The 13,716-nt window shown below is 45.3% G+C and overlaps 1 protein-coding gene across 2 annotated transcripts in view; it reads right to left on the reverse strand.

The window, feature by feature from the left end:
* The window catches only part of CDCP1 (CUB domain containing protein 1), a 60,773-nt gene extending 59,635 nt beyond the window's left edge, over positions 1-1,138 (reverse strand). The window contains exon 1 of one of the 2 annotated variants that reach the window (XM_005669452.3): positions 786-1,138. In XM_005669452.3, coding sequence (XP_005669509.1) covers positions 786-867 — 82 coding nt within the window. In that variant the 5' untranslated portion in view covers positions 868-1,138. The remainder of the gene's footprint in view (positions 1-785) is intronic. The other variant, XM_013981558.2, reaches the window with a different exon arrangement.

Below are 13,716 nucleotides of genomic sequence, written 5' to 3' on the forward strand. Positions count from 1 at the left end.
AACCACAGAACCTGTACTAGTCTCAGGAAAGACCTCAAATCAAACTCTTACATGGAGACACCAGGTTATTTACAGTGCTAACACTTCCAGGGCCCGCAGGGCACCTCCGCGCTGGCCCGGGCAGCTGGGATGTGGCGGTTCCTGCCCCCACCGGAACTGGGAATTCGCACCCCACCCAGGACCGCCCCCTGCCGACCCCCTTCCGCCTTCAGGGTCCTTCACCCACAGGAGCAAGGGGTCCGGGGGCGGGGGGGGCCCTAGAGACTCCGCGGCCTAGAAGCGCTTTCATTTTGTAATTAATGTTCCTGAACTTGGGGAGAGCGAGAAAGGCGCGTGCGGACCGGGGAAAAGGTGAGATAAAAGGTGGGATATCGTGGCGACAAACTACTGTTTTTCTCACACCTTCTTCTCTGGCCCAGGAGCTGAGGTAGAAGGTGCGCCGGAGAGGGAGGTTACCTCCTCACGCCCGGCCGGCGCCACCAATAATCCAGGTAAAGCCACCTCAGCTAGGTCTCGGGGGCTCGGCTTCCGCGCGCCCTTCTTTCCTCCTTCTCGGTCTGCGCCCGGATCTCACGTCCACGACCGCGGGGCTCCCGGTTTGGTACACCAACACGTGCCACGGCCTGCGCCCTGTACGAGGTCGCGCGCAATCCAGGAGGGCACGGCCACCGCGCCCGACGCGGCGCGCCCAGCAACCGCGCGGTCCCGGACACCCGGTCACCCCGACTGCGCCGTCCTCGCGCCCCCTGTCCCCTTCGGCGCCCCTCCCCCGGCCCCGCACTCACCCACTCCGCTGGACAGACGCGAAGCACTCAGCAGCAGAACCCCTAGCACTGCGACCGTGACCCCAAAGTTCAGGCCGGCCATGGCTGCGGGGCGCCTCCGCCGCGGCGGGGAAAGCGACTGTGGCGGGTGGTTAGGAGCAGCGGCAGCGGGCGCCCGAGCCTGGCACCCGCTGCGCTCGCCCCGCCCAGGCTCGCTCACCTGCGCGAGGGCGGACTGGCTCCGGCCCCGCCCAGCGCCGCCAGAGCACCGGTTGGCTGGGTCAGCCCTCTCTGTCCTCCTCCCCTTCCTGCCTCCGCACCCGCCTCTCTCGCCCAGAGCGCTGGGGCCGGTGGCCACCTTCTCTAGCCCCGTCGCCCTCCCTCTCTAGGCCGAGAGTGATCAAGTCCATTCACAGGCGCGAAGGTCGCCCCTGGGGAATCCACTCCGACTCCTTTCACTGTCCAGCACACCGAGGAGGCCACTGTGCGGCCCATTTTTCAGAGGAATGAGGTCTGTGGATCACCCAAGCCCTGGCTTCCGTCTCTGCTTCCTGACCGGCTGGAGCCTCGTTGGACTTTAAAGCCAGCCGTTCGTTGCTCCAGCTACTCTTCGCAGGACTATGAGCCTGCATTCTGCTCCAGGCACTTCATCCGCAGTACTTTTTTTTTTTTTTTTTTTTAATCTTTTTAGGGTGCGTCTGCGGCACATGGAAATTCCAGGCTAGGGGTCTAATTGGAGCTACAGCTGCTGACCTACACCGCAGCCACAGCAACGCAGAATCCGAGCCTCTTCTGCGCCGTACACCACAGCTCCTGGCAATGCCGGATCCTTAATTCGCTGAGTGAGGCCAGGGATTGAACCTGCGTCCTCATGGATACTTGTCACATTCGTTTCTGGTGAGCCATGAAGGGAACTCCTCATCCGCAGTATTTCTAATTTTCATGGCATCCCTTCCACATAACAGATGAAGCAGACCTAATGAGTTACGCAACCTGCCCAAGGTCACTAGGTTAGTTAGTAATTTATGGAGGCAGGAAGGGGTTTCCACAAACGAGGTTACTTTATTACATTTTTGGAGAGCGAATGGATGAGTGAATAAATGCATGAGTCTGGAAAGGTCCAAGAGAAGAAACCAGAACAGACCCACAGGAACCGCTTCCTTGAGTTGTGGATAGTGTATACTGGATGGGCTTGAGGCATTCACATCAACCATTGTGCTGTAAATCAGTGGTTCTGGGCATCTTTCCCTCCTCCTAGCTGCAGGTGTGCCACCTTTCTCTGGTTTCCCAGGTTCTGTGGATTCTCTGCACCACATACCAAGTCCTGAGTCACAGGGCCAAACAGAGAGGCTATGGATGGTTCAGGGACTCTCAACCAGCAGACCAATGATTCCAAGCCCCGGGGGGGTGGTGCCTGTACCAGTGGGCAGTCAGGAGGCTGGGCCAAGGTCACCCAGAACAATCTGGAAGCAGAGCCCATGTAAGAGCATTAGTTAACAGTCCAGCTCCCACTTTTGTTTGATTCTTAGGGGAACTGAGCTTATCCAGGATACTCCTACCTACTTTCATTGGGAACAGGGATGAGAAACCATCTCTTAGGAGCTTCTTCCTCTTCCTTCTACGTGTCTTCAATGATGAGAATAAAGCAAACTTTGGCCACAGGGAGCCTGCAGTCCATGAGGGATGCAGGGATATCCAGGTGCAGTCATGACTCCCGGCTTCCTCCTATGGCAATCCTATGGCAGGGCCTGGACTGTGAGTTGGGGGCAACATTTGAGTTTATCTTCCAGTTCTCTTTCCTCATCAGACAGATAGATGCGGAAACTGAGGCCTAGAGGGAAGGAAGAGAATGAGAAAAGCAGGGAAGTTCTTGGTTCTCCCCAGGGAATTAAGGGCAAATTCATCAAGAGAAAGAAATCTTGAGGAAAATCTAAACATCCTTTAAATATGTTTATGCTGATCAGGAGAATAAAGCAGATTTTGTCTGTTTTCCAAATTCTAAGCAGGCATATATACCCCAGCATCTGATGATGGTGGTGATAGAGTGCAATGTCTTGAAATGAAAGTACAGAAATATTATCTGACAACTTTAAGCCGAAGAAACAAGTTATTTCTTTAATGTCTCATTTCTCCAAAGTTTGCTTAACTGGTCTCCCTGGGAGAGGGAAACTAACTTTCTATAAATGACGCAAGAGATGTGAAGGATTAGTGATGGTTCCAGACAATGGCAGCAAAAAGAAAGTCGAGGAAAGTGTGGAGGCATTTCAGCATCCTTAGCATGACAACCCAACTACATTAGGATGTCTTGAGATAATGGCTTGGTTCTTGGAGTGGAGTGTAATTTTGGAAAGGTCTTTACAAACTTGGCTGAATGGAAAGAGTTGACTTAAAAATGTTATTTCTGAACTGGAAGACATCCAGGCAGCTGCAGCCTTTGCCAGAGAAAAATGACATTGAAAGATGAGTTTTCAAACAGGTTGTTCTATCTAATTTTGACTCCTCTGGACACCCTATAAAAGCTGTAAAACAGGGATTAAAAAAAAAAAAGGCATAAGCCTGCAAAGATGGGCAGAACAGACAGAAGATGACAGCAAAATCTTCTTGGAAGCTGGAAAGCAGATGGGTAAGTGGTAACTGTAAGCCAGGAATGGGGAACTTTGAGAAACAGCATGATCTATACCATAGAATTCTCAAGAAAATAACAACACCCTGGAGTTCCCAGGTGGCTCAGTGGGTTAAAGATCCAATGTTTTCACTGCTGAACCGTGGGTTCAATCTCTGGCCTGGGAACTTCCTCATGCTACAATTGCAGCCAAAAAGATTTTAAAAAGAAAAAAAAAAAAAAAGACCAAACCCTAAGGAACTGGCAGCACCAGTTATTCTTGAATGAGAGGATAACAAGGGGCTAAACAATGAAGTCTGGGTGAAAGCTGTTTGAAACAGCTTAGATCTCTGGAAACTGCTCCGTTCCTCCTGGCTGGGCAACTGCTGCTCAGCAGAAGTCTGAAGCCTTGTTCTCATGAGAGGTTTAAACTGAGGGGCCCTGGACTGAGGAGTGCTCTAAGTAGCTAAAGGCCTAGGAGATATTCTGAAATATAGATAAAAGGAACATATACATTCTCCATGCTGAGCTCCTTAGCTGCCTGACCCCAGATTGCCCCTTTGAGTGCAATAGTTTCAGTCCATAATAGAGATGGAAGGAGTTTTCTGGGGGATCTGACCAGCTCAAGGGGAAGGTCTTTTTTTAAAATTAATTTTTGTCTTTTTTTGGGCTGTACCTTCAGCATATGGAGATTATCAGGCTAGGGGTTGAATCAGAGCTGTAGCTGCTGGCCTACATCGCAACCACAGCAACTCAGGATCCGAGCCTCATCTGTGACCTACACCACAGCTCATGGCAATGCCGGATCCTTAACCCACTGAGTGAGGCCAGGGATCAAACCCACATCCTCATGGATACTAGTCAGGTTTGTTAACTGCTGAGCTATGACAGGAACTCCAAGGGGAAAGACTTGAAGATACAGATGTTTATTCTCATTAACTGGCTAACTAGACCCCTACCATGATGTTCCCAGTTGGTAATCCCCACCAGTTCAGCTTTTTGATCTCTCACTTTTAAATATGACCAGATGGGAGTTCCCATGGTAGCACAGTAGTAATGAACCTGACTAGTAGCCATGAGGAGGGTTTGATCCCTGGCCTTGCTCAGTGGGTTAAGGATTCAGCATTACCATGAGCTGTGGTGTAGATCACAGATGAGGCTTGGATCCAGCATTGCTGTGGCTGTGGCATAGGCTGGCAGCTATAGCTCCAATTCAAACCCTAGCCTGGGAACTTCTGTATCCTGTGGGTGTGGCCCTAAAAAGACTAAATAAATAAATAAATAAATGTGACTAGATGGTAGGATTTCATTTCATCTGAGGGAAATGTCTAACATGTCAGAGTCAAAGTCAACCAACTAACCAAAAAAAAAAAAAAAAAAAAAAAAAACCCAAAAAAAAACAAAAAAACTTGGAGAAAAGAGTATATAAAGAGAATAAAACAAAACAAAGCAATTACTAACTTCTTTAGAAAGATGGCAGACAACATTGTATCTCTGCAGCAGGAACAAGATGATATGGGAAAATGAGTATTCAGGGATCCACAGAAGAATTCCTAGAAAAATTTTGAGGTAATAGTAGATATTTTTTAAATGGAAAAGTTGGAAGATTTCTCAGAAAATAAAGCAAAAAGATAGAGATAAAAAGTACAAGAGAAAAGTTAAGAAAATCAGAGGTCCTGAAAAAGGAAAAAACAAAAATAAAAAAGAAACAACAATAGCAGAAAATTAAAGGACCAGTTTAGGAGATCCAACATCTGAATAATGGATTTCCTAGAACGAGAAGGCAGATGACACAAAGATGACATAATCAATAACATAATTCAAGACATTCCTTCAGCCCGAATGATGTATTTTCCAGATTTAAAGATTCATGGACTGTCCAGCACAATGCATGTCACAACAAAATTTCAGAAAGCTGTAAACAAAGAGAACGTTCTTTAATTTCCAGAGGCAAGAAATGGGTATCATGCAAACAAACAAAAAAGCAAAATGGCTTTGATTTCCCAACAGCAGCACTAGAAGCTAGAAGATCATGAAGTAATACCTTCAAAATTCTGAAGGTATAATAGCTTCCAACTAAGAATTCTATACCCAACCAAACTACCAATTAAGTGATTAAGGTAGACAAAGGGCATTTTTAGACATTGAAAACCCAAAATAAAAACAAAAACCATAAAACCTCCAAAACAACAAACTCCCATGCACCTTTTCTCAGGAAAATTCTGGAGGATATGTTTCCTTAAAAGAAGAAATGCATGAGAAACAGAGAGGGGGTAAATAGAGGTTTGTGTGGTTGAACCCAATCACCTTAAGAAAAAAGAGTCCAGAATTACAAAGAGAAATCAAGTGTGAAAAATGATTATTTAGACTAAGGAAAGAAATCACAACAAATTACAAACGTGAAAAAATGGAAAAAACATCACAAATGTCACAGAATCCAGGAAAGCAACATATCTTTACTGTTAACTCACTGGTTCAGCTTTATATTATTCATTCATTTCCTCAGGTCATTTTGCTTCACAGATATGTGTACTCTCTCTTCTGAAACTGCCAGATTTCATCATGACAAGATGCACCAGTTAAGGTAAGATGCAGTCTTGACTTATTGGGATTCATTAGACATGTGAATTCACACAGAAATACTCAGTGTTCATATAAACACTACAGAGTTGTGTCCTGCGAATATAGGAATTCTTACAAATATGTGTGATTCCTATTAAAAAACAAAACAGTATGGTACATTTATAATTTTACATGCTGCATTATCATTTATTTTTGACAGGGAAAAATCTCTTCATTTTTTGTAAGGCGTGATGAGAACTGAATGTTCTGCTTAAAATTTGAGTTTGGCTAACTGGGAGAATTTTCCAGGTTAGCTTCCCTGATTCCTCATCCTCCACTATCCATCTACTTCTAGTTGGGCACTATAGGACAGATTTATAATGTGATACCACCTCTGGCTTTGCTCCTTTTGGTCAACTCACCTGATGAGTCAGCCCAGTGGGTGGGAGAATTGTTCCTGGAGGACTCTAGTACAGCATGAGGGCAAGCAATGTCATGAAGGTGGACTGTAAATTACGTATCTTACCAACCCCCAGTTAAATGTATCTCCAGTTCAGCTTTACCTTAGCCAGATCCCCAAATGCCAATAATCATTCAGTGCTGCCTTGCATAATGGGAGTTGTGATGGAGGGGAGGTGCCAGGAAGACTCTTTTTGCACTTGAAATATATTCTTTGCAAGTTTTGCAAGAAACATCAGATGAGCACATGCCCTTTATAGGGCAGCACAGTGATATTTGAGCTTTCTTTGTCTTTTTTTTTTTAATTATCCATTCTATATATAATGGCTTACATCTGCTAATACCAACCTCCTGCTCCATCCCTCCCCCAATCCCCCCTCTCTTGGCAACCACACATCTGTTCTCTATGTGAGTCTGTCTCTGTTTCGTAGCTAGGTTCATTTGTGCCATATTTAGATTCTACATGTATGTGATTTATCATATGGTATTTGCCTTTCTCTTTCTGACTTATTTCACTTAGTATACTAATCTCTAGTTGCACCCATGTTGCTGCAAATGACACTGTTTCATTCTTTTTTATGGCCAAGTAATATTTCATATCTTCTTTATCCATGCATCTGCTGATGAACATTCAGGTTGTTTCCATGTCTTGGCTATTGTAAATAGTGCTACAGTGAACATTGGTGTGCATTTATCTTTTCAAATTAGAGTTTTCTCCAGACATATACGTTCAGGAGTGGGAATGCTGGATCATATAGTAATTCTATTGTTAGTTTTTTGAGGGACCTCCATACTATTTTCCATAGTGGCTGCACCAATTTACATTCCAAGGAATAGTGTAGGAGGATTCCCTTTTCTCCAAACCCTCTCCAGCACTGGTTATTTGCAAACTTTTTTTTTTTTCATTTTTTTTCTTCTTCTTTTTTTTTTTTTTTTTTTGTCTTTTTGTCTTTTTTGTCTTTTGTTGTTGTTGTTGTTGCTATTTCTTGGGCCGATCCCGCAGCATATGGAGGTTCCCAGGCCAGGGGTTGAATCGGAGCTGCAGCCACCAGCCTACGCCAGAGCCACAGCAACGCGGGATCTGAGCCATGTCTGCAACCTACACCATAGCTCACGGCAACGCCGGATCGTTAACCCACTGAGCAAGGGCAGGGACCGAACCCGCAACCTCATGGTTCCTAGTCGGATTCGTTAACCACTGCGCCACGACGGGAACTCCCTATTTGCAAACTTTTTAATCATGGCCATTTTGACCAGTGTAAGGTGGTACCTCATTATAGTTTTGATTTTTATTTATATATTTTTTCTTTTCTTTTTTTTTTTTTTTTTGTCGTCTTTTTGTGTTTTTAGGGCCGCACCCGCAACATATGGAGGTTCCCAGGCTAGGGGTCTAATCGGAGTTGTAGCCGCTGGCCTATGCCACAATGACAGCAATGCCAGATCCAAGCTGCATCTGTGACCTACACCACAGGTCACGGCAACACTGGATCCTTAATCCAGGAGTGAGGCCAGGGATCGAACCCGCAACCTCATGGTTCCTAGTCGGATTTGTTTCTGCTGTGCCATGACAGGAACTCCTGTCCTTTTTTTTAATTGGGTTGTTTGTTGTTGTTGTTGTTTGAGCTATCAATGTACTTTGGAAATTAAGCCCTTGTCAGTGGCATCATTTGCAAATATTTTCTCCCATTCTGTAGGTTGTCTTTTCATTTTGTTTATGGCCTTTCTTATCTTCATGATATATTTATGTCTGGACACAGGAAGCACAAGATCCAGCTCAAAGGAAAAGAAAGGAATGCCCAGGGTGATGTAAACTAGGCTTAGAGAGACCAGAGTCCAGACTGAGTTAAGTTGTAGAATGTATGGCTAGGAGTTCCCATTGTGGCTCAGTGCAGGGAGCCGAGAAAATGCAGGGACTCAAAAAAAAGACCTTGCCTGATGGCAGAAAAACCTGAAGACAGGTTCCTAACCAAGCAAGGGAGCTCACCTGAACGGTACATGCCAAAGGTGGGCCTCTGGACAGGATAAAAGCTCACCTGAATGGTACAAGCTGAAGGTGGGCTTCTGGTCAGGATAAAAAGCCTGCCTGAATGGTACAAGCCGAGGGCAGGCCTCAGGTTACACAGCTCTCATTTTGATGTTGATGGGGAAGAATTGGGGCATTCCTGGGAAAACAATTTTCATGTTTGCACTGGAGAACATGGATTGCTTCTCAGGTGACCTAGTCTTTCCTGTTATTTGTTATTCAGTTTTCCTCAGTCTTTACTGATTACTTACTTATTATTCTTATTTTCCATTCTTTTCCTATGGTGATTTGTGATTTAACAAAGTTACAACAATAATATAATAAAAATTACATCCTGAAGGACTTTTCCCTATTCATATCCAATGTAATTAATATATAGTGTTTATCTATTAACTGGTTATACAGTAAACTTTAGAGTTAAGATTTTAATGAGGTTCATAGAAGTTAGACATATATTATTCTTGACCAAAAGACACCTAGCTATGAGTTATAGAAGGTTTTGAGTGATATCTAGTTAAGTTGGTTTATATTTTCTTACACTGTCTCCTTGCCATAACACTTTAAAGATAAGCACCAGTCTAAAAACAAGATTTGTGAATGCACAATTCTTGTGTCCGTGACCTCTTCAACTTGTGGAGACTTGCTGGCCATGGTATGATTTGTACTAAGTCTCCTCCTTTCCACATGATGTATTGTACCTAATTGCCCTTAAATTGTACTCACTAAATGTAGTTAAAACAAAGATCTTAGAACATGATGTATAGCTGCCATACCATGTAAAAGTTAACCAATGTACTTTTAACACTGTGATGTAATCTGTAGTGAAAAACTGTCTATATAATCAACCACTTATGCCAATAAAATTTGAGCAGTCCAGCGCCCTGAAAGAAGGGACAAAGAGGCTGTCTCTGTTGCAAAAGCCGACATCCGTCCCTCTTCTTTGGGAAAAAGTGTACACTCCCTGGCCACCGGAGCTGGCCTCTGGCAACAGCTCAGTGGTTAACGGATCCAACTAGGAACCATGAGGTTGTGGGTTCAATCCCTGGCCTTGCTCAGTGGGCTAAGGATCCTGCATTGCCGTGACCTGTGGTGTAGGTCGCAGATGTGGCTCAGATCCCAGTTGCTGTGGCTCTGGTGTAGGCCGGTGACTGCAGCTCCAATTAGACCCCTAGCCTGGGAACCTCCATGTACCACAGAAGCGGCCCTAGAAAAGGCACAAAAAGACAATAAATAAATAAATAAATAATAAAATGTATGGCCAAGGATTATGGAGGTCCCTCCAGAGTGAACAGATGAACCAAATAAAATCAAATGGAGTCATTCCTTTTATTGATAAATCCTCAGATAATAATGATGTTTGGCCAAGATGTGCATACTCCACACCTCAGCATACTTGTGCTCTCCAGATGCATCTGATCCACACACAGGTAAGCAACCAGAGATGAGGAGCCAGCATTGTGAAATGACACGCCAGCCTTGGATACCCACCTGGACTTTTATATGAGAGAGGAGTAAACTCTTGTTTAAGCTTCTGTGATTTGGGGCTTCCAGTCTCTTGTAATGGAACCACATCCTTAGGCAAGCACAGGAGATTTTTCTGGTGCTATGGGGTGTTAAGGAAAAGCAGACCCAAGTGATTCACTGCAAAAAGGAACTTGACCTAAATGAGCCGGGTGGGATGGCTGAATGACCACCAGTGTGAGATTCTGCAGTCTGATGTCCTGGATTCAAATACAGGCTCTGCAACTTGCCAGCTTGGGCAACTCTGCATGTGCCTCAGTTTCCTCACCCACAAACTGGGGCTATGAGAGGATGTCCTTCAGAGGGTGTTTTAAAGATTAATGAGGTAATATATGTAACAGATTTCACACAGTGCTTGGCACACACTAAATGCTCAATAATGGTGGCTGAGATTGCCTTTGCCTTGCGGGATGGTATGAGAGTGGGGGGTATCGGCTTGTTGGGGGTAGAAACCACAGAGATGGAGGGGAGAGCTCTGGGAAGACAGATCTGGAAACAAACTTCTTCATAATCTCATTCAGGCATGAAAGTGGCAGTTCCCTGGGACAGGAAGCTGTCTCTGCCTTACTCATCTGGCTGTTCCTGGCGCTGAAAACAGTGCTTGTACAGTGAAAACAGGACAGAATCACTGCTCAGCAGATAGTTGGGGAATGAATGGATTCATCAAGCCAGTGAATGCGTGGATGGCCCTGCTAACCCAGCCAGCTGAGCCTGGGAGCTCCTTGAAACTTGGGGCCCTGAAAAGATGAATGCAAGTGTTCATTTTTAAAAAGAGGTGGGGCCTCTGGCCTCCAGAAAGAGGCCATTGTGGTCCACCAGGTGTCTGGCAGCGACCGTGGCCTTGTGGGACTGGCCAGTGTCTGGTGGGCCAGGACTTCATCTGGTTTGAACAGAGCGTGGAAGGAGCAACTGTCCTCATGAGGCAGCTTCTCTGAGACTTTGTTTTCCAGGCAATTAAACAAGTTAACAAAGTAGAGATTCTTTTCGTGCACAGACAGCCCTTACTGTCACTGTAAGGCCAACCACTGTCTCGGGGAGAAAACCTCCCAGGCACAGTTTGGGAAGAGGCCTCTTTGTGAGCCTAGAAACAGAGGAGTTTGCTGTGGTCTAGGGATGTGATAGGTGTTCCTAGTTTGCCAAGTAATTTGCTCAAGGGGGTACCACGTGGTACAATTTCGGTCCTGGCTGAGTAAGACAAATAAGGAAAATCCTCAAGGAGCAGCTAGTCATGTTGCTGCGGACCCAGGCTGAGTGAGCCTTGATCTGCATGACTCAGGAACCCTGCAGGCCGCACCTTCTATGCTCACCCCAAAGTTACCTGAAACCCAGGGATCCACACTCTATCACTTCCCCAAATCATGGCACCTAGGAGGTCAAGGTGAAACATTAGGGGAAGGAAGAGGGGAAAAGTGGAGTGGGAGACAGAGCTCTCCTCTCCTTCCTTCTTTAAGCCTGTGCAACCTGCTCCCTATAAGTCAGGTGCCCGCAGGGCGAGGAAAGCCAGACCCTGCCCCTCCTCGGAGAGCACCACCCTCGGATATGACCCATACCCACGTCAGGCCTGTGCTTGCCAGCCTTGCTTCTTTCTTTTCTATATATTTGCTTGGAGGTTGGGAGCAAAATGACCTTTAAAATCCCTTCAGAGATTTTCTTCCCCCGGGAGTGGGAACTGAGCCATAACCATTGAACTAGAGGCACTGGAGCTTATCAGGTTGTCACCTCCTGTTGGATGGAGTCAGAAAGGGGACATGATACCACCAAGTCACATAGCATGTGACCTTCAGAGTAGAAGCCAGGTGTCCATCCAAGAGGCCATGAGCTCTCCTTCCTAAAACGTCTAGGTCCAACTCTGCCAGTGCACCGGGCTGGCTGGCATGCTTGTGCCCACTGCCCTTTCTCCATGCTGCTACCCCCTTCTGACCCTCAACCTTGGCAGCTTGCCTTTCACCTCCACTGCTCAGCTGAAACGTTTCTTCCCCAAATGGCCAAAGCCCCTCCCCATGGTCACACCAGATCTGGTGATGGGGAAATGGTTTCAGAAGGAGGAGGAGGTGGCGAAGGGCTATGGGCTTAGGCTCTGAGACTTCCTTAGTCCAGGACTGGTTTGGAAACTGGACTGGCTAAACCCAGCAGCACTGAAGCCACTGGTCATTGCTTTAAACTGCAGTGCCCTCCCACCACACTCACTGGGCTGAGAATTCAATCCTTATCCTCAGGAGGCTTCACCCGCCAGGGAAGACCGCTCTGTCCCAGGCACATGGGGTCTCTGTCCCACCTTCACCTATCTGCCTTGGTGCCTGCAGCACGGGGATGGGCACCATTGTTTTGCTGGCCCAGCCAGCCCACAAGCTGCTTAAGTCAGGGACAAAACTGAGACTGAACTCATATCCTTTGTCACTGATTTTTTTTTTTTTTTTGGTCTTACATAAAACTTTAAACAAAAGTTTTATGTCGAATTAGGAGTTCCCGTCATGGCATGGCAGAAACGAATCCGACTAGGAACCATGAGGTTGCAGGTTCAATCCCTGGCCTCGTTCAGTGGGTTAAGGATCTGGCGTTGCTGTGAGCTGTGGTGTAGGTTGCAGACATGGCTTGGATCTAGCGTTGCTGTGGCTCTGGTGTAGGCCAGTGGCTACAACTCTGATTCAACCCCTAGCCTGGGAACCTCCATATGCCACAGGTTCGGCCCTAAAAAGACAAAAGACAAAAAACAAAAACAAAAACCAAAAACAGAATTAGAAAAAGTAGGATTATGAACCTTCGTGGGCCATCATCCAGCTTCAACGGTTTACATTTGTTCCCTGCCCTGTCCTATCCTCACCCAACAGCCCACTCTTCATTCTGCCTGTGTTATTTAACAAATGTCAGAGATCATCATTTCATCTTTGATACATTTGAGTCTTTTTATTATCATGATAAAATATACATAACATAAAACCTATCATTTTAACTGTTTTTAAGTATACGGTTCTATGGCATCAAGTACATTCACATTGTTGTGCAACCATCACCATCATCCACCTCCAGAAATTTTTCATCTTCCCAAACTGAAACTCTGTACCCATTAAAATCTGCTCCCCATTCCCCACCCGCCACCTCTCAACCCCTGAGCAACCATCATTTTATTTTCTGTCTCTATGAATTTATTATCTTAGGTACCTCATATAAATGGGATCATACAATATTTGGGTTTTTTTGTGTCTGGCTTATGTCTCCAAGGTTCGTCCATGTTGTAGCATGTGTCAGAATTTCCTTCCTTTTTAAGGCTGAATAATTTATTATATGGATAGAGCACATTTAAAAAATTGAAGTATAGTTGATTTATAATGTGGTAATTTCTGCTAAACAGCATAGTGATTTAGTAATACATATATATACTTTTTCATATTTTTTATTATGATTTATCACAGCATAAGAATACAGTTCCCTGTGCTACACAGTAGGACTTGGCTTTTTATCCATCCTATATATAGTAGTTTGCATCTGCTAATTGAAACTTCTAATCCAGCCCTCTCCTTTGCTTTCCCCCCCCTTGGCAACCACAAGTCTGTGAGCCTGTTTCTGCTTCATAGATAACTTCCTTTGTGTCATATTTTGGATTCCACATATAAGTGATATCATATAGTATTTGCCTTTCTCTTTCTGACTTAACTTCACTTAGTATGAAAATCTCTAGATCCATCCATGTTACTGCATTGGCATTATTTCATTCTTTTTTAAGGCTGAGTAGTATTCCATTTTATATATGTACCACATCTTTATCCATTCCTCTGTTAATGAACATC

The sequence above is a fragment of the Sus scrofa genome, chromosome 13 (assembly GCF_000003025.6).
Source record: "Sus scrofa isolate TJ Tabasco breed Duroc chromosome 13, Sscrofa11.1, whole genome shotgun sequence".
Taxonomy (NCBI): Eukaryota; Metazoa; Chordata; class Mammalia; order Artiodactyla; family Suidae; genus Sus; species Sus scrofa.